This window comes from Lemur catta, chromosome 5 (genome assembly GCF_020740605.2).
Source record: "Lemur catta isolate mLemCat1 chromosome 5, mLemCat1.pri, whole genome shotgun sequence".
Classification (NCBI taxonomy): domain Eukaryota; kingdom Metazoa; phylum Chordata; class Mammalia; order Primates; family Lemuridae; genus Lemur; species Lemur catta.
In genome coordinates this window covers 102017098-102042642 of record NC_059132.1, presented here as the reverse complement: position 1 = coordinate 102042642, position 25545 = coordinate 102017098, and the positions used below count along the sequence as shown (strand labels likewise).

The window sequence follows — 25545 nt, the reverse complement described above, 5'->3', positions numbered from 1 at the left end:
GAGAGGTTAGCAATTGTTTATACCAGATTGGGACTTGGAAGGCAGAGTGCAGCTAGAAATAAGGACTGAAGTCACCACATCAGGATAATGATGGAGTGAGGCTGTGCAGGGAGAGGCCCCCGGGAAGGAGTTCAGCACGTTTTTCCTGCGTGTGCCACGAAGGAGGAGCCATTCCTCAAACGGTTATGTGTGTTTCCATTTCATTTTATTTCCCCATGAATTTTTTTCCAGAGCCCTCAGATTTGCAGTTGATTTTTCTTTCCTAATGTTTTTCAGGTATATACAAGTTCCCCCAAATATCTGCATTTTATTATGCCTAAAAGATTTATTTAGATTTTTCAAGAAAAGCAAACAAATTCTGAAAATGCCATCTCCTCCATCCCCAAGACACAGATTTGTGCTTATTGTTCTTCATGATTTCCATTTCTAATAATTTTTACTTATGAGATTGCTTTTAAAAAAGGTCAAAAGGAGAGTATGTTGATACCTTTTCCTTCTTTCTTTAATCATGCAGCAAACGGGAGAAAGAGTGATGCCACCTTATCACACCTATGTCAGAATTATTCTAGGTCGAAGAATCGGACCGCACCTTGTACCTTGGAAGCAGCATTCCTTTAAGCTATGAAGGATTCTTTTTTCTATATTAAGTTAGAGGTGGGACTTTTAAGATTTATATTAACAGGGAAGAAGAAATTCATTAAAACCTATATAATAAAATGAATGCTTTGTAAGTTAGTGTAACACCACCTAAGTGTGAGTAATAGATAGTAGAAAACTGTGAGTTCTGGACAGTCAAAGCGGTTAAATTGTTATTTGAACCTGTGATTTTGGGATATGGGTGTCAACTATCTTTTCAAACACATATAGCAAATGTAAAGAACTTTCCAGAACTGAGGTCAAAGCTATCGATAAGGTCACCAAGTAATTTATTGATGAAACCAGGACACTTTTGAGAGTGACAGGCAATATTAGGAATAATTACTCACTGGAACTGTTTTGGTCAAAATGGAACTTATGGTCACTCTAGCCCTAGACCTCAGCAGTGGTTCGAAGTTCACGTAATTCAAGGTGAAACGAAATGAAAGTAAGGCGTTTCCTCCTTGTTTTGGCATGTAAGTTGAAGGAATGTTTTGTTCTATAAAATACAAGTGGTTCAAGGTCCTGGAAATGCCAAAAGGGGATCATCTTCATTGTTAGGCTTTTCCGGTTGCTTTTCAAGCCCAGGTGACGGTGTTCGGAGCCTGTGCTGGGTGGATTCAGGGCCCAGCCCTGCAGGTCCTTAATGACTTCAGTGTGGGTTTTTAATCTCTGCCCGTGTTATCTCACTTGCCCAGGCAAGTCGCTCACCACTACAGCAGAGTGTGGGAAATGAGTGCTGCCAGAGCCACCAGAGAAGGGAAAAAATGTCTGAAGGTAGAAATGAATTGCGTTAGGATTTATTTTAATGCAGTCTGGAAAAGTACAACTTTAAATCTCTGGGCTGCTTAAGGAGAGCCCACACTTTTCCTTGGAGGGAAAAAGAAAATGAGGATTGAAAAATATACAGAGCACAGCTATCTTTAATGTTTGAGTTAGCGATCAGGAAACCCGAAATGCTGAATGTAATAAAATGTTGACAGCAGTTTCACTTAACATGCGGTAACTCTGGAACAGAACGACATCTTTGGCACCAAAGGAAATCAAGAGAATAAAAGCAGCAGTCGTCAGGATTTGAAGCAAGCCACAGATTATTACCAGCTGTACATTTTACAGACCCCTTGCAAAAACCAGAAACCCAGGACCCAGACTGGAGTGTAAGTATATTGAACTCTGGGGTGTGTTGTGAGATGGAAAAAACCCAGAAATTGGTCTGAATTTTTAAGTACAATACTTTATAAAACCTGACAGTTTATTTTGTTCCGGTGACGGTGGCATTTGTCTAAAATCTGGAACATCCGGAGGAGTTATTTGCATGTCTCATGTGGGGTATCCCATTGTTATAAACCTTTACTGTACTAGGCCTTCATTGTAAATGTAGAATTATTTGTAAATTGCTCTGCAATTTCAGATTGGTCTTATACAATGTGTTTTTGTGTTCTTTCCAGAAACTTGTGGGAAGGTCATCACATTTAAGTGTCTTGAATAATGAATTGGTTCATCACTGTCATAGATCACTTAGCTCAGACTTTTCTGTTTATTATCCTAGAGAAGGTAGTTTCTGATGAGACTGCATTAAATATCATTTTTTGCCCTGTGTTTGATTATTGGACATTGTAACTTGGGCCAATAGTTAGAGTCCCTACAATTGAGACTTGTAGATAGAGAATACACATAAAACAGGAAAGTTTCAGATCTCACGTATGTGTGTGTGCGTGTGTGTGTGTGCGTGTGCGTGTGCGTGTGTGTGTTAACCAGGGCTTATATTTCTTCAGAGATATTAGACCTGGACTTATAAACTCTAGCCCTTGTAAAACTAGATTCATGGCAGGGAATGGGGAAAGGGATGACAACTTTGTTATTTTTTATAAAAAGTGAATGTATGTTTTAAAATAACAAGCAGTGAATAAGAGAGGCCCATTTATCTAAAGTGTTTACATAAAAATAGAGTTCCATCCTATGTAAATGGGACCATTAGGTAAATTATTTGACATCTCATTGAGAAATAAAAACTTTCTCATAAATGAGTTTGATAGAGAGCACTGAAAATAAAATTTAATGGAATCATTTTAACTTGAAAATAGCAATTAATGGCAGATTGCAGAAGTCAGCCAATTAATTGTCACTTAGTACTTTTCTATCCAACACATATGGAAGATTGTTTATAAACAGGGAGTATTTTTTTAATGTGCATATGAATTTAGTATAATACTTGGCAATTCTTGCCTAGTTTGGCAACATTAAAATCCTAGATCTTTGATACTTAGACTAGTTTCCTGGATATGAAATGTTCCATGGTAAGATTTGTTCTTTCCTTGTAAGCCCTGAAATCTTAATGTTTAAGCAAGAAATGCTTCACCCCAATATTTTTCTTTGGTAATCTAAAATTCAGAGACTGATCTAAGACAGAGTATTTGGCCAACTTAAAGTGAGGGATGGTGAAAATAACAGTTAATTCCCGCACCTGTCAAACACTAGGTTAGCAGGTAAGTTGAATCGCACACATTAGTTTAAATATTTAATTCTGAAAACTACTCATCCCAACTGTTCACTTTGCAATTAAATTGTGTGTTTGAGTCTCTCCTCCTGAAGAGTGTCCGAATGTTAGTGCAGCCCATTCCATTTATTTAATTAACGATGCAGATTCTTTTAGTTCATAGGCTAGTCTTGGGGGAGTAATTTGGGCTATGTGAAAGGGGCTGTAAGGCTTTCTGGACACTTGGGTCCTATTTGATAAATTATTGCTTCAATACATTAAATGGACCCCAGTGTCCTAGAAATGTTCATATCATTTCCACATGTTCGCTTTTTCTTGCTGGAAAGTGTAACTTATGACAAGAGTAGCCTGGAAGTCCAAGCTCGTTACTGAAGAAAAACGAATGGGCATATGTTTAGCATACATTTTGAAACTATCTCAGTGTGGGAAAATCTTTTGTAAAGTTTTTATGAATATGTTTATAGTATACTTTAAAAAATGTATATGTAAGCATCGTAAAGCTTAAGAAAAAAGTGCTAACTAGGCACAGTTGATTTCTCCTCTTGCAAAATACATGTGAGCAAGCGGGACGGTTTTATTCCACAGAAGGTATGGTTGGAATTGTAGTGAGGAATGTTAATGATTTGTCTGGAAGTGTGTGAATGGAGGGCAAATGCGGGCCCTCCACTTCCATCTTGCCTTCTTTTTGAAGTGACATGTGGCATTTAGCTGCCTAGTGGTGCCATTTTGATAGGAATCTTCAGTCTATTGCACAAATTTGGAGAATGCTTTGGTCTCAGCTGTTCTCGTTTGGGTCAGAAGCAGGGCAAGCCAAGCTGGAGCCGGCAGCTGCCTTGGCAGGTCTCTTCTGAGTCAGCTTCCAGTCTAGGGTTTCCTTCCTGGCCTCCCTGGGGGCTCCCGGACAGGTTTTGGTCTTGCTGCAGGGGTGTACCCCTCAGAAATGCTCCAAGTGTGCACTCTGGGACGGCGAATCGGCCCATCACAGGGTATCAATGTCCACCATGGTGAAGGGCAGCCCAGGGAGCTGCCTGCAAAAGCCTGGACTAAAAGCCGCCCCTGCTCTCAACCACCTGCCCCTGGCTGCCTCACAGCCAGGGTAGGGTGGCCGTGAGAACGTCACTTTGCCGCTAGTGGCCTCAGATCCTGGGGGGATGATAACTCCCTTGCCCAAGAATAATGGGGTGTTTTGCTGTTGGCGAGGAAGGAAAGGAAGATGTCAAGGTGCTACTTTAAAAATATCTTTTTGTTTTTGCAGTAGTGTCTGTGTAATAATTATTGCATGTGTATTAATGTCTGTAGCTTTATTCTCTTTGGCACTTATCCTATGGGATTTAAACAGTCACTACCAAATCTCATGGAGAGTTTACTATGCAAAGTCCTGGACATTTGGTCTGTGCATCTACCAGAGGAGAGAGGCAAGATGAAGCAACAGTGAGTGAGATGAGTGTGTAATTAGAGCTAAATTGTGTGGTAGAGGCTGGGCGTGCCGCAGGGGTTCAGAGGACGGGAGATCAAACACGCCTTCCCCTGACTTCTCAAGAGTAATCCTGCCTGGTGTGCCTGGTTATCTCCTGCAAGCCAACTGCAGCTGCTTCTAGACTCTGCCCGCCGCTGCTTTCTAACACGTGCAGGTCCTCTCTGAATTTGAAGTTCCACTCATTCAGCTTCTTGAGCTACATTATTTAGTTTACCTGTTCACCATGCGACTCTTCTGCTTTCATTCATTTTATGTTCTTACCCTCACCTCCAGCAATCCAGCTGGGGGGATCCTTCCCACCTCCCGAATCCTGGGCAACCTTGTGATTAAGGAACGTTTTTTCCCAGGTTCTGTCTGCTCTGGCTCTCGGCCACAGTGGCGGCTGCTGGTGTCCTTGTCCGTGTTGCAGCTCCCCTTCCCTGGTTTGTGGGAAGTCGCCCTGCCCTTGTTTGCATCATGCTGTCGGAGGCACTGCTCCCTGCCAGGCTTCTGACAGTGTTTCCCAAGTTCAAGTCCTGCCCAACCGCCCATCTCCTTCTCTGTCCCTGGGATAATGATAATTCGCCCACTCTCACTGCTTCAGCTATCTCCCTAGAGAAGTCAGTAGTTCAATTCTCCAGCCCGTACTGAGTGCCCACTATGTCCCAGGCACTGAGCAGGCATTGGGGGTGGAACGATGAGCCAGACGGTCAGTCAAACCGGCTCTCGGCTGGGCTCCCTGTGGAAGGGCGCCCCCTGGGGAAGTGCCAGCACCCCTGGGAGCCTGTGGGGAGGACGGGGACACCTGCCCTGACCCTAAGTCCACAGACCATGGGCCCCAACCTGCCTCTTGCACTTCAGGCCATTGGCTGACTGTCACCCCTTCAAACAAACCATGCCCAAGGGTAACCTCATGATCTTTCCCTCCGGGCTAACCGCCCTCCCTGCGCCCCGTTTCTGGCAGTGTAGCCCACGCTTCCCCCACTGATTGAGGCTGAAAACCTGTGAGTCTCGGGTCTCGCTCGATTTCTGGCTTCCCCGTCCATTCCCCACTCTTGGCCGCCCACCCTGTCGGTTCTCCGCGATTGCTGCAGCTCCCCGCCTACCTTCCCTTCCCCTTGCCACTGCCCACGGCCAACTCCCCAGCGCCTCACTCCTGCTCTAGTTCGTGTTTATAAATGGGCTTATTCACAGGAGATTTTCAGAAATTATCCAAGTGGTTCATGTTCATGGTAGAAAATAATTAAAAAATACAGCTAGATAAAGAGAAGGAAAGAAAGAAGGAAGGAAAAAAATCACCTATTTTACCACTCAGATAACACCGTGTCAATGCCTTGATATTTATCCTTCTGGTCTTTTCTCCACGACATTTACCCATCTAAATATTCTCATATATACAAATGGGAAAGATATCTTACAAGTTGTGATTGTGTTTTTCATATTGTTTTGCAGCCTACTTTTTTGTATTTAACCTATATGATCGCTCTTTCACATCTATAAATGTAATTAATTGTGATGATTTTTCATGGCTGCATAATAATTTGAAATAATTTGCCCTTTTATCTCTATACCATTTCAATGCATTTTGTACGAGACCGCTAGGCAATTTTAAGTGTTCTTGCTGTTCTTTGCTGCAACGTGTAGGCAGCTTTCTGTGCCCGCCTCCCCCCACCCGCCCAGCACAGGAATGGCTTTCTAACTTTCTCAGGCTTATATGCCTTCTCTCATATCTTATCTGGACCACAACTTGGTGGTTTTCATAATTAGCACCTTGGAATATGGAGGGGCAGCTCTTGGGATCTCACGCACCTCCGGCATTGCTCACCTTGATCTATCCTCTCTCCCTCCCCAGTATCATCGGGTGTCACATGCTTGCTTGGTCCTGGGACTGCAGATGTGACTAAAGTGCCTCCCAGCTCCGGCTCCTACCAGTGAGAGCAGAGACAGCCCTGTCAGCAGGCAGTACAGTACGGCAGGACCACGGTGCTGGGGGTAGGAAAGGGCGTCGACCCGGGGTGACACTTGAGCCGGTCTTGCTGTGTGACAGGCACTCAGGAGTTCAGGAGGCGATGATCGGAGCACGAGAGTGGGCATTTCAGGACAGGGTGGCAGGATTGCAGCCGTGCTGCGGGAAGCCATACCTGGCCGTATGTGGCACTGGGTGCAGTGGGCCAGCAGGTGGGTGCTGGTGTGGCCGGCAGGGAAGAGATGGCAGGGCCAGGGGGTGAAAGGCCCTTGCAGGGCTGTCTCCACCCACCCATCAGACAGTTTTGATTAGGCCAATTAAATGGTGAAGCACTTAAGGCTGGCATGGCCCTTGTGCCCTGGGAGCTCATAATTAAAACCAAGATAAATTTCTGTGTTTTTATGATTTCAATATTACAAATCAAATCCTGAAACCCAGATGTCACTGGGGCAATCCAAATTAATTTATTGAACTGACTGGATTTTTTTTTATGTTATACAAAAGACTAGAAAGACTTTTGCTATCTAGGGCTTTATTTTCCTTGTCATAGTATTCTTTTTTTTTTTTTTTAAAAAACAGAGTCTTGCTTTGTTGCTCCGGCTGGAGTACAGTGGTGCGATCACGGCTCACTGCAGCCTCAAACTCCTGAGCTCAAGCCATTCTCCTCCCTCAGCCTCCTGAGTGTACTGTCATGCCTGGCTAATTTTTAAATTTTTTATAGAGATAAGATCTCACTATGTTGCTCAGGCTGGTCATGAACTTTTGGCCTCAAGTGATCCTCCTGCCTCTGCCTCCCAAAGTGCTGGGGGATTACAGGCATGAGCCCTGGCCCACAGTATTCTTTATATTAGGATTAGTTTATTATCAGTTATATCCACTGATCTGAAGGCACATTAGAAAATATGCATATGTGTGTTTATGTATTTGTCAATGTGTTAAAATAGTCAAAAAGCCTTTTTGCTGTGTAAAGGTAATATGTAATTCTGCGATTAAGTATCTGTGTCCCTTTAAAATCACATTCCTTGTTACTGATGTCTGTACTTATTTTGGATGTAGTTCACTGTGAATTTTTAAATCAAAGAAAATAACTTGTTCCAGTTTTTGAATAACAAGACAAGGAATTATTCAAGCTTCACAAATAGAATCATCGTGCTTTAAACTGAGAGGGACTTTTAATTTGGTCTAACCTCATCATCATACCGGAAACAGAGGCCCTCAAAGTGAAGCAATTTGCCTAAAATGACACGGCTAATTAGTGGCTCAGCCACAACCCAATCCAGGACTTCTGGTCTTCAGTCCTGTGACCTTTCCACTCTTCCATGCTGCCAGCTGGTTTAAAAGAAAAGAAAGAAAAAGAATCGGACAATTGAGCCGACACATTGCTTTATTCTCTTGTCTCTTTATAGAGTGTGAAAAACCCTGATGTACTTTAAAAGAAACATTTAAAAACGCATCAGGACTTGTAAAGAAAATCAGGAATATTTGTGATATGCTAATTAGAAAGTATCTCATTATGCGAGACACAGGAAACTTGGCAGAGGGAGATGCTATTCAGAGTAACTTAAGAAAACTTCAAAGGTAGGACAAAAGAGTGTTCTTTTTATTTATTTGATAATGTGTGGCTGCCATCAAATTTCAGATAGGGCCTGACGCCTTTATAAAAAACCCTGCAGACATTGGGCGAATCTCACAGACACATGGAAGGAAAGGCAGACAATTTTGTTTCCATGTGAGTTTCCGTAGGTGTAAGACAGGGCCTTTCCCAAAGTACTCGCCTGCCAAACTTCTTCCTGTAGAAACTTGTCAGGGCCACCATTAGATGTTTGCAAAGGGATTATATCTTGGCAGCCATGCTAATAACTCCAAGGTGACCCTCTATTTGGGGAAACAAATCCTTTTCAGTTGTTGTTACGGTACACTAATCCCACGATGCAAGTAGTTATTTTGGGGAAAAAATATCAAAGCGTATTTTCTTCCAACTACTGCTTTCTCCCCAGATCTCTCCTAACTACAAGTGCTGTTTCTTCCAAAGAAGTTCTAAATGACACGGAGGAAAACACCAGCCCTGGTCACATGTCAAATTCAGGAGCAGACAGGACCCCCCAGGTTACAAAAGGAGCTGCTCCCACCCTTGAGGAGTCCAAAGAAGCCCCAGGTGAGAGTGGACTGTCCCATTACCTTGGCAGGGGCTCACCCCTGCTACTTTGGAGCAAGCAGGGTCCTTTCTGCCCAGTGTTTTTATGTCACACGAAACCATTTCTGCTGTGTTTGATGCAACGGTGAAGTTCGTGCAACTGTGGTGTCCATGGGTTCCAGGAAGATGCAGAGTGAGGGCAGCATTGAGGCACTCTTAGCCTGCGACAGCCCCTTGGGTGGAGGAGAGTATAAGGATACCTTGGAACACCAGTTCCAACTTCAGAAGTCAAACAGGGTTTAGAAGAACTCGTGTGGCTTTTGGAGTTGAAACACACTGGTCTGGGATCCCAGCTTCGCCTCCTACCTGTGTGACCACGACCATGTTACTTGTTCTCTGGATGCCCGAGTTTCTTCATCTGTAAAATGGGTTGTGGTGGCTACTTGTAGGGATGTTTTGAGGCTGTAATGCTAGAACATACATGAAGGGCCGAGCAGAGTGTTGGGCTCATAGTGAGTCCTCAAAAATAGTAGCAGTTATCATTATTTTCATGATTACATAGACACTAATAGGCTGACAACCATTTTAGTTTAAATGAGGACCCGAAAGAGAGCCCAGGTATTAATTTAGAGCTTGATAAGTGATCACAACATGCACACGGCCAAGTAGCCACCCTCCAGGTGAAAACTAGAACACAATCAGGATCACAGAAGCCTCCTCAGCCCGCTCCGTCCACGTGAGTTCCCCTCCCTTTCTTTCCACAGTTAGCCATTTTCCTAAACCTCTAACACTCCACAGATACTTAGTAAGGGCTCCCTGGATCCCAGGCACTAGACCACAGAGGACAAGGCAGCCGGGTTCTTGTCCCCACAGAGCTTGTGTTCTAGAGGCAGAAGCTAGACAACAAAAAGACACGTGAAGGAGACACTTTCCGATAATGCTAAGGGTTCTGAAGAAAGAAAACCTGTTAATGGGCCAGAGAACAGCTCTCAGAGGCCCTTCCGCCAGGGTGGCCGGGGAAGGCCCTTCTGAGGATGGGACATTTGGGAAGACCTGGACAACAGCCCACGCGCAGGGAGCAGCGAAGGCCCCGCGGTGGGGGTGGGGGTGGGCTGGGGACGTGTTTGAAGGACAGGAAGGAGGCTGGGTGGCATGAGGAAGGTGGTGCTCGAGTGGACAGGGTTGACACCATGAGGGCCTGACAGGCTTTGGGAAAAAAATCGGGTTTTAAGATAAACCATAATCAGTGTGATGAGAAAAACAAAGCACCGAGGAAATTCAGAAGAGGCAGAGGTTGCTCCCACTCCACCTCTTCCTAACAGTGTCCTGCAGTTCACTGGACAGTGCACTTTCCTTTCAAACGCAAGGTCTCAGTGGACCCCCAGGACCCCCTGTGAGGTCTACAAAGTAGGGTCTGGTTATTTCCGGTCAGAGGTGAGACGACTGGAACTGGAAGGGCATCAGGACTCTTTTTACCACACCAAGGAGCCCACCGGTCCTCACAGGGGACATTTAGGTTATTAATGTCAGAATAGCTCAAAATCTTCCTACCTAAGAAATGAATTAACTCCTGCAGCGGACAGGTAGTCTTGTGTCTTTCAAAAGGTTATTTGTGGAACATCAGTCACATGCAGTACTCATGGAAGAAGGGGCCCCAGGCTGGGTAAATGTCCAATGCCTCTCCCCAACCCCCAGAGGTGCCCGGTACGAAACGCTGTAAAGGCTCTGAGAAGCTCTGCAGTAAAGAAAGGGATTAAGCTTGCCATTTCCCACCCCAGGCCATAGGACCCCTTTCATATGTGGCACCCATTGACATCTCAAGGAATGCAAGTTCTAGGAATGCTATTTGGAAAACACCAGCCCAGAAAGCTGCTATGTAGTGTTTACTAAATGGTCTCTTGAAAGAGTTCAAGTATTTTCTGAGCCTGAAACTCTTCTCGGTGCGAAAGGATTAGAAACAACATTTTCAAAACACTTCCATGTGCTTAGAATGAAGAATCTGGATGAATGGAGATTCAAAGTGTTGAAAATCATAAATCCACTCCTGTTTTGAACACTAATGTTAATTACTTTGCCCTTTGAACTCACAGCATTTCCATTAGTATGGTGGTATGATTGGCTTATACTTGGGTTTCTAGGATCTCAAAGTGGGATCTGGTCTTAGCTGGTTTGAAAAATGAATGTTCTAACCCGTGCATGGCTTTGATTTTGGGTTACTATCTACAAGGATATATGTTTGCACAGAAAAGAGTTCATTTATAGACCGGTTGCAATCATCTGCACATACAGATTACCGTTTCCACACAGATTCATTCACTCTTCATTTTTTTCTTGCTCTTACACTGAGAGATTTACACAACCATATCTGAACTTGCAGAAAATGTTTTTGATAGGTGTTCACAGAAACCCCACTGTGGCAAATTTTGTGGAAGAGTGCCTGATTCACTTCTAACTTCAACTTTGTCATTCCTCACAGAATTTTTATGTCTCTTAACACCTTTATTTCTCTTCATTTCCCGGTTCCAGCTCCATCTGTGTTGTCTTCTTCATTTTGTTAACTCTGTGGTACATACTTTTAAAAATGTGAATGTTACTTTATTTTAATACTTGGTATTGCCTGGAATTCAAGATTTCTCAAATTGGGTTCTCAAAAAGAAAAAGTTTTGAGATATGAGGAAACACGCATGTAAGTGGGGCTCTTTATTGCAGGACTTCTCAGTACCTTGAATATTCTAATATTGCATTGTTACTCTCCAGAAGGGAGATAGTTAGTATTTTTCAAATGGATTTAACTACTGAATGCCCAGCTCAACCCCTTTCATAGCAACTTAGAGGGAATATTCTTCTGAAAATCCTACTGTGGATAATGCTATTGTAGGATCAAACCAAAACCTCTCAGATTGGATTTGCCCTAACTACTCCTCCAGCATTGTGTCCCATTACCTCTTAAATTATCTGTCCCAGCAAAACTAGTGGTTATATGAAAAACTTCACATTGCTCCACTTTTGTTCTCTCCTCATGACATTCTCTCTCCCCTCCCATTCTTCCCTAGCAAGTCTAGAATGCATTTCTTTCCTCCACCTGTGCAAAAGGTCACAGTTCTTCAAATCCCAGTTCCTCTGGGAAGACTTTCCTGACCATGGCAATCCACAAAGGATCTCTTAGAGCTGTTATCATCTGTACCACACCTTTAACCAGTATTATGAATTTTTGCTGCCTTGTGGTTTATCACATATATGCTGTCTCTGCTACTGTAATAAAAGGCCATGCTAGTAGTATCAAAAAACATTATGGGAATACAGAAACGAGGATGATTAAGGTGAGGAGGGCTGCAGGAAGGCAGATATAAAGACTTTAAGAGATATACAAAAAAAGATCTACCAAAGAGGAGATGGTAATTTAGGCTAAAAGAATAAGATGGAATTAGGAGTTTGGAAGGGGAGAGGAGGTGAAGGAGGTCTCAAACAAAAGCAATCGCGTGAGTGAAGAGTAGAAGGCAAGAAGGCCTTGGCGTGTAGGTTGCATTGTGGACACAAAGGTAGAATTTTATTTAGGGGTTCTATTGTGGAAAGCCTTTTATTACATAGGCATTGAGAGGCCATTGCAACAAAATTTAAGCTGATGAGTGATTTAATAAAATTTATGCTTTAGGGAAACTGGAAGAGGGAGTGGACTACAGGTGAGTGAAAGGAAGGTTCAGCTGAGTTGGCCATGGCTCCAGTGGTCTTGGTTATTCCCAGCTGAGCTGGGTAGAAGGAGTAGGGAAACTTACAGCCTACTTGGGGGAGAGAAGATGCACATCCTGGTAAACGATTTGCTTTCAAGGTGCGTTTTGATTCCTTGTGGTGAAGTAGATAATGTAAGTGCCTTAAGCTCTTGTTGTCTATCTTCAAGTGGCCACGGCTTTGCCCCTTCTCTTCTTCCAAGTGCTCAGCTTATTGCAAGAAGGTAAGCCAACCCTGGGCCTGTTGTTTACTTGCCTAGAAACCTTACTGCTGATTTTCCTAGTGGTCTTTCTCTCTAGGTTTCTCTAACTGGCAGCCTGGAGAATACTGTATTATCATGAGTGAGGAAAGAATGTTCTCCATGGAGAACCTGTTCTGACATTCTTAAGATCCTGTTTCCCCTGGTATTATGAGTAGGACGCCTCAGCCTTCAGCGCTTCAGGGCATCTGATTTAAGAGCCATCTGTTGTAATCAGGCATTTTGCCTGTTTTATGAAGAAGAGGATGATGGAGGGGGAGCGAGCTTGTGTATACTATTAATATATTCTCCTAATTAGATCAGAATTATTGTGCAAGCACCAGAGGCCCAGGCAATGATGCATTTGCATTATTTGATATCATTGTTGTTTTTCCTTTAATTGCTCTTGAGCTTAAAGTTTCAAAGCCCCTTGTTAATATTTCTAAACCTCTGAAAAGTTTGTGTTTTTGGAACTCCCAGACTTGGCTTTTTTTTTTGACATAAAAATCACTGGCTCTTCCATCCACTGTTTCTTTATTTTATGTGTATACCACCTCCCTACGTGACAAAAATAGTTAACAGCTTTATAGCACTTAACTGTGTTCCAGAAATTGTTCTACATGCCAGTCATATAAAAATTCATCTAATTCTCCTAGTTGCCAACTGAGCTTGGTCCTGTTATTATTATTGCCATGGTGTAGGTGAGGAAACTGAAAGAGAGGAAGGTAATGGTAACAGGAATGGTACACCTGAGAGTTGAACCCAGGCAGCCTGGGTCTGCATATGAGCACTTGGTGGGATTACCTTTTCTCAGATAACTTTTGCATTTTCTGCAGTGTTACAAAGATGCTCCTAGGCCCATTTTTCTAATAGAAAACAAAATCTATACTGCAATGTTCTAGATAGGAGTCATGTATTTGCTGCTAAGTGTACCCCTTTCCTTTCCAGAAATTCTTGTGGAAAATACAAATGGCATTAAAAAGTTGCAAGATGGTTTTTAGGAGATGGTGTAAGCAGAGTGACTTGAAAGTCAGAAGTGAGTTTCAGTTTTAGCATCCACTAGGACGGGCCATGTGGCTGAGTACCAGCTACCTAAGTGTTCTGCATCTCTTTCTCACTTGTAAAACCATTGCAGCTTTAAAGTTCCCTGAAGCCGAACACAAAACGGTGGAGAGAAAGGTTTCGGCTGCCTTTGGTGGAGACGGCAAGTCAGGGTTAGTTCCTTTCAGGGTGAGCAGACCTCGCAGAACTCGGCTGGCAGGCGAGAGCCAGGGAGAGCAGGGGCAGAGGGGCTCTGGAGAAACATATCCTTCAGATAAGACTCAGCTTGTACCGTTGTCTTATTTTTTCCTGGCTTTCTGGCATGTCATTTCCATGGAATTATGTTTTTTTCTAGAATAGGAATTACTACCATTTGGAATTTTGTCACCGTTTCCTGTCAGCACAAGCATAGTCGTCACTAACAGAAGGAACAAAGGCTAAAGGAGTTCGGTGCTCTTCAGCTGTTAGTTTTGTTTAGGAGTCGGATTTAACTTAAGCCCAACACCTCGGCAACATCTCAGGTTTAACCAGTGACCACTGTGCTTCGAGGCAGTAATATTAGAGTAGCTGTAACTATTGAGTCGGATGGTCATTCCCATTCTAAATGTAAAATTCAATCTGTAAGATTTCTCTTTGGTCTCTCATTGTGGATTGCAACATGCTGCTGTACACGAAGGATATGGGAATCTAATATTAGTACATCATTTTCATGGATATGGGAATCTAATATTAGTACATCATTTTCATGGAAAAAGACATGTTTGGTTTTATGGCAGTTTGCACCTTGTTGGTGCAAGGCTTCTGACTGATGAAGCAGAGCACCCACAGGGTGCTGGGGCCCAGAAGGAAGAACCGATTGCTTGGGAGAGCCAGGACTCTGTGAGTTTTTACTTCTGCAGGGTGAAATGTGCATGATAGGGAAGCAAATTAATACGCTTTGTCAACCCGTGCCTTCCAGACACTGAAGTGTATTTCAGATACGGGATTTGGCGACTCGCTCAGTAAGTCTATAATTCCCCCGAACGCCCTTCTTTTGCATTTTCGCCATTAGTGAAGCCTCTCAGTGGCAACGGGGGTGAAATGTTAGGAAAACATTTAGACGTCAGGTCAATGAGTCACAGAAACTATTTTGCTAATAAAGTTTAGTGCCGTTTTTAGAGACGACACCAGAATCCCAGATAGTCATGAACAATCAGTTCTTTAAATAGTTTCTGTACCTGTGGGTTGGGTGATGGAAGTCATCTGGATCTTACTCAGGTCATCCGGGCATGCTGGTGAGGTGGCACAACCTACTCCAAAGACAGATGTCGTAACCTAGGCGAAGGTTGCTTAGGCGGACTTGGAAAGCCTGGGGAACCAGGAACTGCTAATTAAACTAGAAGAGGCATAGTGAGAAGAATTCACAGGCTCGGTTTTTCTCCTGAACGCAACAATGCCAGTCTCTTACTTGAATTCAAAAGCTTATGGAATGCACCAAGTTGCATACAGCTGCTCACAGCAAAACCTCCAATGAGTGAAAATAAGGTGCCTGGCTTAATGGAATTTTCTCGTTTATTAAAAGTAAACCCTTTTGTTAAGAGTAAGCTCTTTTATTAAAAAAGAAAAAGAGTAAGTCCTTTTTTTCTTCTCTGCCCTTGTCCATGAAAATATGTCTTTAATACAGTACAGTGAATATCCTTGAACCTTTTTGGCTTATGTGGTGTTTTGAGGATTTCCCCAGGTTCATTTGACTTTGATATTAATCCTCATGGTAAGACACGAGAATGTAGCTCTGGGAGACTCAGATTATTTTCTGTAACTTTAAACAACTAAATAAACACTGATTATGTATTTATTTGCTATGTGAAGGTTTTGGTTAGTGAAATTAAAGCTTCCCAGTACAGTATGATGTTGGCTGTTTTTAGTATACATGATGAACACAAGAAAACAAGCTGTGCTGTCTTATAGCACAATTTTCCGCCAAAAGGAAAGAAAATAGACAATAAAATACAAACCACCACTTAATAATGCTGTCAGAGTTGTTAGATGGAGCTGGAAACTGACTGTCATTGAAAGCTGTTCAGCATCCATGCCTGTATCAGTGGTGCATATAAATTGATGGGTAGAAACAGCTGTTTTTATGTTATTTCTAAGCTCTTTCTTTTTTTTTACTATAGCCAGAGGAATCCCAGGAAATGTTAAAAGCTATAATGTATTATCTTTCCAACTTGCTAAGTTATATTTTTATCATCTGATGTAATGTGTATTAATATATCTGTATACCACATGATTACACAGCTTTGAAAATAGGAAATGTTTTCATTCCTTAGATTAAATCAATGAAGGTGAAATTAAGCCCAACTGTCAGAATACTCAGAACGGTCATTTATCACACGCTTACCTTGTCAACTCAGAATTTACCTTTATTCATTTTGGCTTCAGTAATTCTACGTTTTGTGATTATTTGGACAAAAGTTGGACTAGGCTTACCTTGGTGAGATTTATGGAAAGGGTTGTTAGATTATATAACTGTATAAGTAGAAATAATCAGTGACTGATCAAAGTTATTTAATAGATCAATCTTTGGAAGTTCCCATATACTTGAAAACATTGATAAACTATTTTAAAATCATTCTTCTCAATCATTAATGGAATCCTGGGGATGGTTTGCTTTTCCTTGCTTCTTTTTTTGTCATGTATTAATTCTAGGCTTTATTATGGCAGGACTAAGGAATGGGCTTCTGATTAACAAGAAATCCATAATGCAGCACTTGTATCTTTCCCAAAATTTGTTTATGAGTTCATTTGGAACATCTCAGAACTCGTATTTCCGGGGGGCAAAAATCATGGTAAATAGCAAATTTTTAGACTAACCCATCAAAACCTATTTCATTCCTTATACAGTTGTGATGTTCTCTTACTAATATCTCCAAACTATAATGCTATCATGTAGTCGACTAGTACTGAAATACTAGAGCCATAGTATGATTAAAATGGCTTTGGTGGGCTGGTTTGGGAACTTGCATGACACTTGTAACTCCACAGGTGAGTCTTTTCTGTATAAAAATTGTATGTGTCCTAAGAGTTTATTTGTGAGTAAATGACTATTTATAGTAACTAAAAGCATCGTTCAATTCTAATACTGTTTCTTTCTAGATCATCAGATACCGTTTACCTGACTGTTGTTTTTAACTATTTTAACTACCAGTAGTATATGTTGGCTTTTTGTGATCATAATATTCATAATATTGTTTCTTGGGACAATGCATGCTACAAGTGATCATGGTTTATAAATTTAAGTCAGAGCACCTGTGTGCATATTTGAATTACAAGAATGAGAGTAAAATATATTTACTAATAAAAACCTTCAAATTTAAGACTTTTTCTTTGGATGATTCTCATAGCATTTTCATCTTCATATGGTCTTTCAAACTCATAGTTATGAATTTCAGTTGTTGCACTGAACAGGGTAGTAAGAATTTTTGTTACTACTGTTTCGAATGTGGAAGTGCTGATTAAAAGAATCTTGTTTATTGATGGACCTATTGTCTTAAAAATTTAAATGTGTACTTTCTAAGAGGACTCTTTTATCTCAGTTTAGCAAGCTCGCATTCATGAAGTTTACTGAATGTGAAAATGTTCTTGCTTGAAATCCTATATGATTCTACCTTGTAAATTACACTTAAGACACTAGAAATTACACAGATACTGGTTATGTGAGGGCTATCAGGAAAGAATCCAGCCCTGCAGCTGTTCTCATTGTGTTAACAATGGCTGGATACTTTCTGGACAGTCCTTGTACGTGGCTTATCGGATGGTTGCCTAAAATTATTTAGGAGCTTTATATTCCTTTGATTCCTTTGTCTATTTTGACTAGTATGGGAGACTGCAGTGAGTATGATTCTGGCGTGCGGGCGCCATTCCTGGCTGGACTTAACAGGGAGATGCCATCCTTCTGTGGGAATTATGGTCTTCATACCTTAAAGTTAGACCTGCTGCTCCAAGTATGCCCGTGAGTTTTTTTTTTTTTTTTTTTTTTTTTTTTTTCGGTTTTCAGCTGTCTTTGTCTCTTTAACTGCTGTAAAATCTCTCCAGGGAATAAGAATTCTTTGTCCTCTCCTTGGCCACCCTTCAGAAGGCATGTCCTTTTGTAGTGCCTGCGATAGGCATTTCCTGCTCTGTTTTCAAATCTTGCTAAACTTGAAAAAGTGTTTGAACCTGGAAAAGCATGTCTCCTGATCTGCTTTCAGTCCTAATGCCAGTGAGTAAAATTACACTAATTGCTTTTAATCTCCTCGTCACTTTAGTTTCAGTGTGAGAACGTTGTGGTATTTGTGAACAGGCTTTTGTGCCAGAAAAATAATATAAAACCACTGCTCAGAGAAATAGTACCATTTGGAGCCATCAGCAGCACATAATAATGGCGATTAATGACAATCAGTGGCTGACTTACTGCTTACTCCATCTGACATTTTTTTAAAGGAGCAAAGCATATGAAATTTATTTTATTATTATTATTATTGTTATTTTACTTTGTGTAAGTATTTTTACATCTGCTTGTGATTAGTCTGCCTTGTAACTACCACCTCAGGCCCAGTTCTTTTTAGGGGGAAAAAAATGAATTCCTTATGTAATAAGTTATCGTTTGGAAAATTTTTCTGACAGACCATGAGCTCTTCTTATGAAACATTCAATACAAAAAAAAGTGCAGCTATAATTCATTACAGAAGTATGAGTTTATAACAGAAAGATAGTAGGTCTCATGTATCCGAGTTAGTTACTTTTGTAAGGATGAACATTTGTGCATCATATATTAATGCAATAATTTATTATGAAGTGTAACAGGATTAAAAAACCCTATCATCTGGATAAACTTTAACTTGTACCAAGACAGCATGGCATCAAGTGGAGACATTTTGACCTTGTTCAAGATGACTTACTTATTAGAAATACCTTCAGTTTCAGATTCTATTGCAGTGTAGACTCTAAAGGAAGAATTATAGCTAGATTCCAGAATATATACAAACTTTATATGTACTTTAAAAAATCACCAATGTGTTTAAAAAATTTAAATAGAAGGGAGAAATGTCAAGGCTATGTGTCAGAGACTTGAAATAGCATATTTATCACTGATAATAAAAGGGGCTTCTTGCAGATTGTGAAGTGGTGGTTTTATAATTAGAAGCTGGGTATGTGGCAAGCTCTGAAGCATATGATATAGCTGTTGCTAGGGTAAGTGTACTGCTCTATGCCAGTAGTTGAGTAAATAAACAAGATAAACCCACAGAAATTGATGGCTTTGGTACTTATAACTCATTGACCATCTGTTTATTATTATTATGTTTTAATCCTGTGTTTTCTCACCTTACAAAATCTGTGTATCTGACACTTTGGAATTCAGATGTGCTGTATGAGATTAGTCAGTCATTTTTGCAGTTCTGCTGTTTGCTTTTCAGTGAAAGTTTGAAAACCCGTGAAAACCAGGCAATCGATGATAAACATTTTCAGAAAGTCATGTTCTGAGCCTTGTGTATAAGCTATGAATGTTACTTCTCAGATTTTTAAATTGTTACTTATTTTTCAGAAGCTGGCTTTTTATTTTTAATATAAGAGCCCTACATATAATATAGGGCTCTTCCCTATATGATACAGGATGTACATGTTACATCCTGTTGGCACGTCCAGATCTGTGGATGAGCATTTTTGTGTTGTATACGTATAAAAATTTGGAGAATTGATTGATTTCTTTACATGTTGAGTTCCAGGTTTCTAGAAGGGTGTTGAAGACTGCCTTGGCAACTCTTATGGTGACTGTGTTAGTAACACATAGCATGCAGCCTTCCTCCTGGGACACTGATTTGGGGATTGTTTTCACAGGGACTGGGGGAGTAATAGCACCATCCTTTATCATCTCATGGGCGGGTTGAAAGGATAAGTGAGACAATGCATGTGAATGTGAACATGTTTGAGTTCTCTGGAAGAGAGCTAAATCAGGCATATAATTCATTTCATCACCATTATTATATGTGCTTCTCCTGAAAATTGCCCAGGGAAGCGCCACAGTAAGGCAGTGTTGGAGTTGTACAAATGCAAAGGCTGCCCGGTGTGTAAATGGCACTGTTTCTCCAGGGTTGTAACTCCAGTGCTCTGTAGTGAGTTTGAAGTGACATCTTCACAAATTGGAGGGCGTGGATGAACTTTCTCCAGACTTGCTGTTGCCTCCGGCTGAAGGCCAGGGCCTTGCCTTGTGTGGCACGAGAGCCCACCCTTCTTCCCACGTGGGCTGGATATCGGAGACAGTTTTGCTTGTGGCTCCCAGTAAGTAAATGGTGAGCAGACAATGATTTTCTATCTTTCTAAGAGATGGGGTGTTCTGACTCAGATGTGGTTGACCAATATCCTAGCAGATGGCAAGAAACAGATTGCAGAAACTTGGAGAGAAAAAAAATTGTCATGGATTTGTCCAAGCCAAGTTTGGTGCTGCAACTCCATCCGGTTGGGATATTTTCTTATCAGTGACATGGGGGGAAGGTCTTCATCCGTTGGTAAAAGTGAGCCTTTGGAAGTCATTTTTCTTTGGATGTGCCAGGGGGTTCTACTATTGTCTTCAACCCCAGCCTCCCTGCAGTCATAACTGAATAAGAAAGTCTTTTTGTATAATATTTACTGTCTCTTAGAAAAGGACAGTCATGTGGCCAGAGCTTAGATTTACAGAATTCTCTTTAAGCACCTGCAATCTTTGTTTGACTCCTGGAAAGCTCAAAGAATCTCAGGAAGACTAGAGATAGTTAATGAACTTTTATCACTTTGTTGAGTATTTTTAAATGTACTTATTATTCTAAGTGATTGTACAGAACTCTTTCTAATAGCATTTTTTCTTGATCTGTAGAACTGTGCACATATATGTATACAGAGACTGTAAATACATATGTGTTACACTTTTACAGTATAAATTAAGTTTGCATGTTGTGGCATAGCTTTGGTTTCTGTGCTTTCTCAGGAATAGTCACATACATGCCACGGGCTCCCATTCATCATCACTGTCCTCAGACTGAGTGGCTCTCGGCTGCCACTGTCACTGGTCACCCTTCTGCCCCAAGCAGTGGCCAGCAAAGCCTATTGTTAGGGGCTGGAAGGGATAGGGATTGTGGAGAAACTAAGTTCTAATTCTTCTTTTAGTTCTTACTTTCTTAAAAACACAGGAGTTCCTTCCCTTCTTTCTGTCTTGTCCCTCCACTTCCTCTTGGCTTTAATGCTGGGTAGTGGTGAATGCTGTGGCCGGGGTTTTAGAAGATGGGGCAGAGGGCAGAGGCAGTTGTGGCCCTGTGTTCTTTTTGTTGAGACAGAGTCTTGCTCTGCTGCCTAGGCTGGAGTGTAGTGGTGCCATCATAGCTCATCGTAACCTTGAATTCCTGGGCTCAAGCGATCCTCTTGCCTCAGCCTCCCTGGTAGCTGGGACTACAGGTGCATGCCAGCAAGCTCAGCTAATTAAAAAAAAAATTTTTCTTTTAGGGAAATGGGGTCTTACTATGTTGTCCAGGCTGCTTTCAAACTCTTGGCCTCAAGCAATTCCCCTGTCTCAGCCTCCCAGAGTGCTGGGAATACAGGTGTGAGCCACCGCGCCAGCCTGGTTCTGTGTTCTGCTCCTTATTGAGAGCATTTCTTCAGAGGCCTATTGGCTCTTCCAGGTAGTGTGTGAGCTTACACCAGGCCAAGCCTCAGTTGCAGGGAGGAGCCTGTGAGTGCCTGGGAGGGGCTGTGCCGCCTGGAGAGCTCCCATCACTGCGTGGGAGCCGGAGGCCCAGCACAGCCCGGCTTTGCAGCCTCTGCCTCCCTTTGCGCACACACACACACACACGCACACACATGCACACACACACGCACACACACACACCTTTCACCCTGTAGTAGTTGCTGTCTCATTGCAAAGCCTTATAAGAAAATTTCGTGCCGACATGTTTTGTCAAAAGAGGGATGAAGAGACAGTTGAACTTAAAACCTGGCTCTTGAGAAGGATGGAATTTTCTTGTTGTAGTTTTGCGTGCAGGCTGTAGGTACTGTTGACCCAGAGGCCCCACATCGGCTCGGATTTTTACGGGAGCATCTTGCTGATGCTTACCTTGAACCCCAAGAGGTGCAGATCTCTTGATGGCCCAGGCTCTGTTTCCTGGGGACACCTGAGCCCTGTCTCTGACATACACAGGTCCTTGACAGAACCTTTTGTCTATAACTTGAACTTTAAGGGGGGACTCCCAGGCGGTCCGATGCATTCCCCCCGACTTGGTCAGGCCCCCTGCTCTTGGCAGCCTCCCAGACTGCAGCGCCGTGCGTGCCAGCCTTGCATAGCGCGGCAGGCTGGGGAGTCTGGGCTTCGTTTCCTTTGGGGAGAATGCCAGCTTTGGCCCCGCGTCCTGGTTCGCTCTGCCCAGTAAGTGGATGACTAATAGGCTTCTTGGTATTCCTTGTTTATAGTCTTAATAACCAGGAACGGAGCTCCACCAGAGAGGAGATTTTTAAAAATGAAAGTAGTTAGTCATGTTGAGCCGAGATGGGGAGGAGAGCTTGCCAACTCCAAGCGTTTTGAAAGGTGCTGAAAGGCCCCACCTGTGCAGAGCAGCCCCCCCTTGGGTGCCCGTGAGCTGTTTGTAATTCTCCCCGCTCAGGAGGGGACCCGGAGCCCCTGTCGCTGCTGACCTGCTCTGTGGCCTGAGCCAGGTCACTTCCCTGCTCTGCCTCCCACCCCCTTGGGGCAGATCAGGGGTTGCCAGGGAGGTCCTTTAAATAAGTGACACGGGCCAAAAGGACATTTTTTTCTATCGTTCCTTGACACATGAGGCCCTCTGAATACCACTGCAACGTGGGAATTGAGAAGTATGTCTCTAGAGTGAGAGAGGTTTCCAGCGGTGCATGCATCGTGGTATGTGGCCACGGCCATTTAGCCTTCGGGTTGGGGAGGACCATGTCGCGTGTGTCAGGCGGGGGTTTGGGGCTACCACCCAGCTTCAGGAGAAAAGGCTCATGTTATGATATCTTTGGATTTTTGGGGGGTTGCATGGGGGGACACTGCAAAGCTGTAAAAATTGCCTAATTTCTAAAGCTGCTATGAGGACCAAAACTGAAAAACTTAATGTGTGGGCAGAATGTGACCAGTTTTCCATCACGGGGATAAAAACAATCTCTTTTTTAGCTGCAAGTTCTATGAGTCTCTGATTCTTGCTACACCCTGAACTAGAGCCGTGCTGCTGAAAGTGTGGTTGCGTCTCCTTGGAGCTCAAGAGAAATGAAGAATCTTGGGACCCCACCCAGACTTACAGAATCTGCATTTTAACAAGATCCCAACTACTTCCAGAAAGATCATGCTAAAATGTTTCAGAGCAGGGGAAAACATGAACACCCACTGTATGTTAGCATGAATCCAGTCTTCAGATTAATTCACTGACCAAAAGAATGAATGGGTCAGAATATATGAAGATTAATTTTGATGAAGGGAGAGAATAGAATAAGGTCTGTGACTTTTGTTGCAATATCCTTTTGCATTCTCTGCAGCCAGGTGAGATTCTGGTTGAGGATAGAGGGTTGTTAACTTTATTAAGAGTTTTAGGCACCTCCCGATGCCACAGTTTTACATAATTTATCTTACTTGTCAAGCGCTGACAGCAGTATGAAGAAACTGAGTTGCAGAAAGGTAAAGTAAGCACAGTGGGGATGAGGGAAACTTGGCCTGAAAGTTCGCTGAAAGATCAACTCACAATTAAGGCAGATTAATAAGAGGAAGAGGTTTATTTACAGTGTGCGTGGGGAGAATCACAGAGTGATTACTGAATATCCCAGTGGGATCCAGATATTTTTATATCCTCTTTTTAGAGGGTAGGGGGATGGGGAATATAGGTAATTCTATTTAGGGGCAATCAATGGTTGCTAGGGAGGATGAATGGAGGGGGGAACAGATGACTTGTAAATTAACCCGAGAGATGGGTATTATGTTTAAAATGAGTTGGGCCAGGTCTGGTTGCATTCTTGACTTTCTTTCCTGCAATATAGTGAGATAACAGGGAAGGGAAGGGAAGTCGATTGTTCTTTGATGTGTCTGTCTGGTTTATGCAGATAGAGGGGAAGCCCCTTCCAGGGGCCTGTTGATCTCTAAAGGCCTTTAATTCAAAATACTCTTTATACCAAGGAGCCATATTTTGGGGTGAAATTTCCTGAGCGCCTTCACCACCTAAGGCCACTTGCTCGGAGAGGAAAGAGCTGTGACTTGCACCCAGGAGAGCTGGATCTAAAAAGAGCTGTCTAGTTCAGACTTCCTTTACTCAGCTTTACCACGCCTGGCCTTGCTGGAGACGTTTTTAAATTTGGAGAACCTGCCTGGTAAAGGTGCCATTCATAGAATTTCCAGGAATAAAAAATACTAAAATGCAGGCCTTATAATGCTGCTCCAAGCTTACTCATTTTGTTTTATTTTTTTGGAATGACCATTTCTTAGGTCTTCAGCGATGAGTTTGGCCAATGAAAAGTGAGAGCAGCTGCAAAATAAGAAATATTTGTCACTTCATAAGGACCAATTATTCTGTTTTAACAGTTGTTTCACTCATTTAATCCAGGAAGTTGGTTCCTGATTTTGATTTCGAATTAGCATTGCAGACAATAGCAACTTGGGAACATACATGCAGTCTTGGTGTTGAAAGAAAACTGAATGAGTGTGAATTTAAAAAGCATGTTCATTGTGCACCTTTAATGAAAAATTTTCCTGTATTTAACATTTCAAAGGATTTCGAAGGACTCTGCCTTCTCAAAAGTCCCCAAAGATTTTTAGCTATTGTCATTATTAGACTTCAAAGCAGAAACTGCAGGCTATTTTAATGCCAATGCTTTTAATCCTAACCTTTGTATTGAGATTAGGAGCACAAAGGGATAGCCGGCAAGGGGTAAGCTGAGTTTTTCTGTTTTGTTTTGTTTTTCTTTTCCCCAGAGAATTACAGTGAAAGCCCCACTCTCTGGAATTGTTCTTTACTCATTGATAGATTTTTTTTTTTTTGAGATCTAAACTAGGATGAATTCTGCACAGTGATGTCTGTCATTAAAAAAGAAAATTGCTGCAGTAATGAAAGGACTTGGCACTTACAGATGGACTTCTTGTGCTCACAGCTTGTTTCTATAAAAGATCAAGAGCCAATAAATCTCTCCCGAATTATCTTCTATGTATGTTTATTTTAGTGTTTAAAGAGTAGATGTGTGTATGGGATGAAGGGGTTGGGTAAATTAGCTGTAGTGACCTCAGGCGGCCTCAGGTCAGCCTCACTCGTCCTCTGCCGAGGCACCTCCCCGGGCTGGTGGCCACCCTCTCCCTTTTGCATCTCATCCTTCTGCACCTCCATGGACCCTGCACACACCACTCACACCCTGCCTTCCTCTCAGCCAGTGCATCAAATGTGGATGTATCTCTATAGTGTCCCCAGGGAACAAAAACTCCCCAGACGCATACAGTGGCTCTGTGCTAGCGTCACTGTGGAGGAAACCACAGAAGTCCCTCCATGGGTGGTTTCTCATCTCGCACGAGTTCAGAATGCGGCTGGGCAGAGGGATACAGCTAGTAATTGTCTCTTCTAATGGCAACTAACGTCAGTTAAGCTTGAGTAGCCGTAAGTTAAAGTGAGATACGTCTCAACACTCATCGATCATTGGAGACATTGGATCTCTTGAGTTGGTGTGGCAGCTTTCGCCGTTCTCAGGGCGACTGCATAGATTATCTTCCTGGAGAAATCGGGAGCACAGGTTCTAGGAGTCACAGGTGGCAGCGTTGATTTGCTGCTGCTGAGTCAAGGGAAGGGTTAGTGGGAGCCTCTTAGGTGTATGACTGTTTCAGAGGGGGCTT

The 25545-nt window shown here is 42.5% G+C and overlaps 1 protein-coding gene across 5 annotated transcripts in view; it reads left to right on the top strand.

Annotated features, from left to right (window-relative positions):
- Window positions 1-25545, top strand: part of STOX2 (storkhead box 2) — a 192134-nt gene that overhangs the window by 45505 nt on the left and 121084 nt on the right. Inside the window, exons 1-3 of one of the 5 annotated variants that reach the window (XM_045552434.1) lie at window positions 610-654; window positions 1654-1793; window positions 8553-8710. The exons of 3 other annotated variants lie outside the window; for them this stretch is intronic. In XM_045552434.1, the coding sequence (XP_045408390.1) occupies window positions 622-654; window positions 1654-1793; window positions 8553-8710 (331 nt within the window). In that variant the 5' untranslated portion in view covers window positions 610-621. Of the gene's footprint in view, window positions 1-609; window positions 655-1653; window positions 1794-6504; window positions 6582-8552; window positions 8711-25545 lie in introns of those variants that run through there. One more of the 5 variants, XM_045552439.1, reaches the window with a different exon arrangement.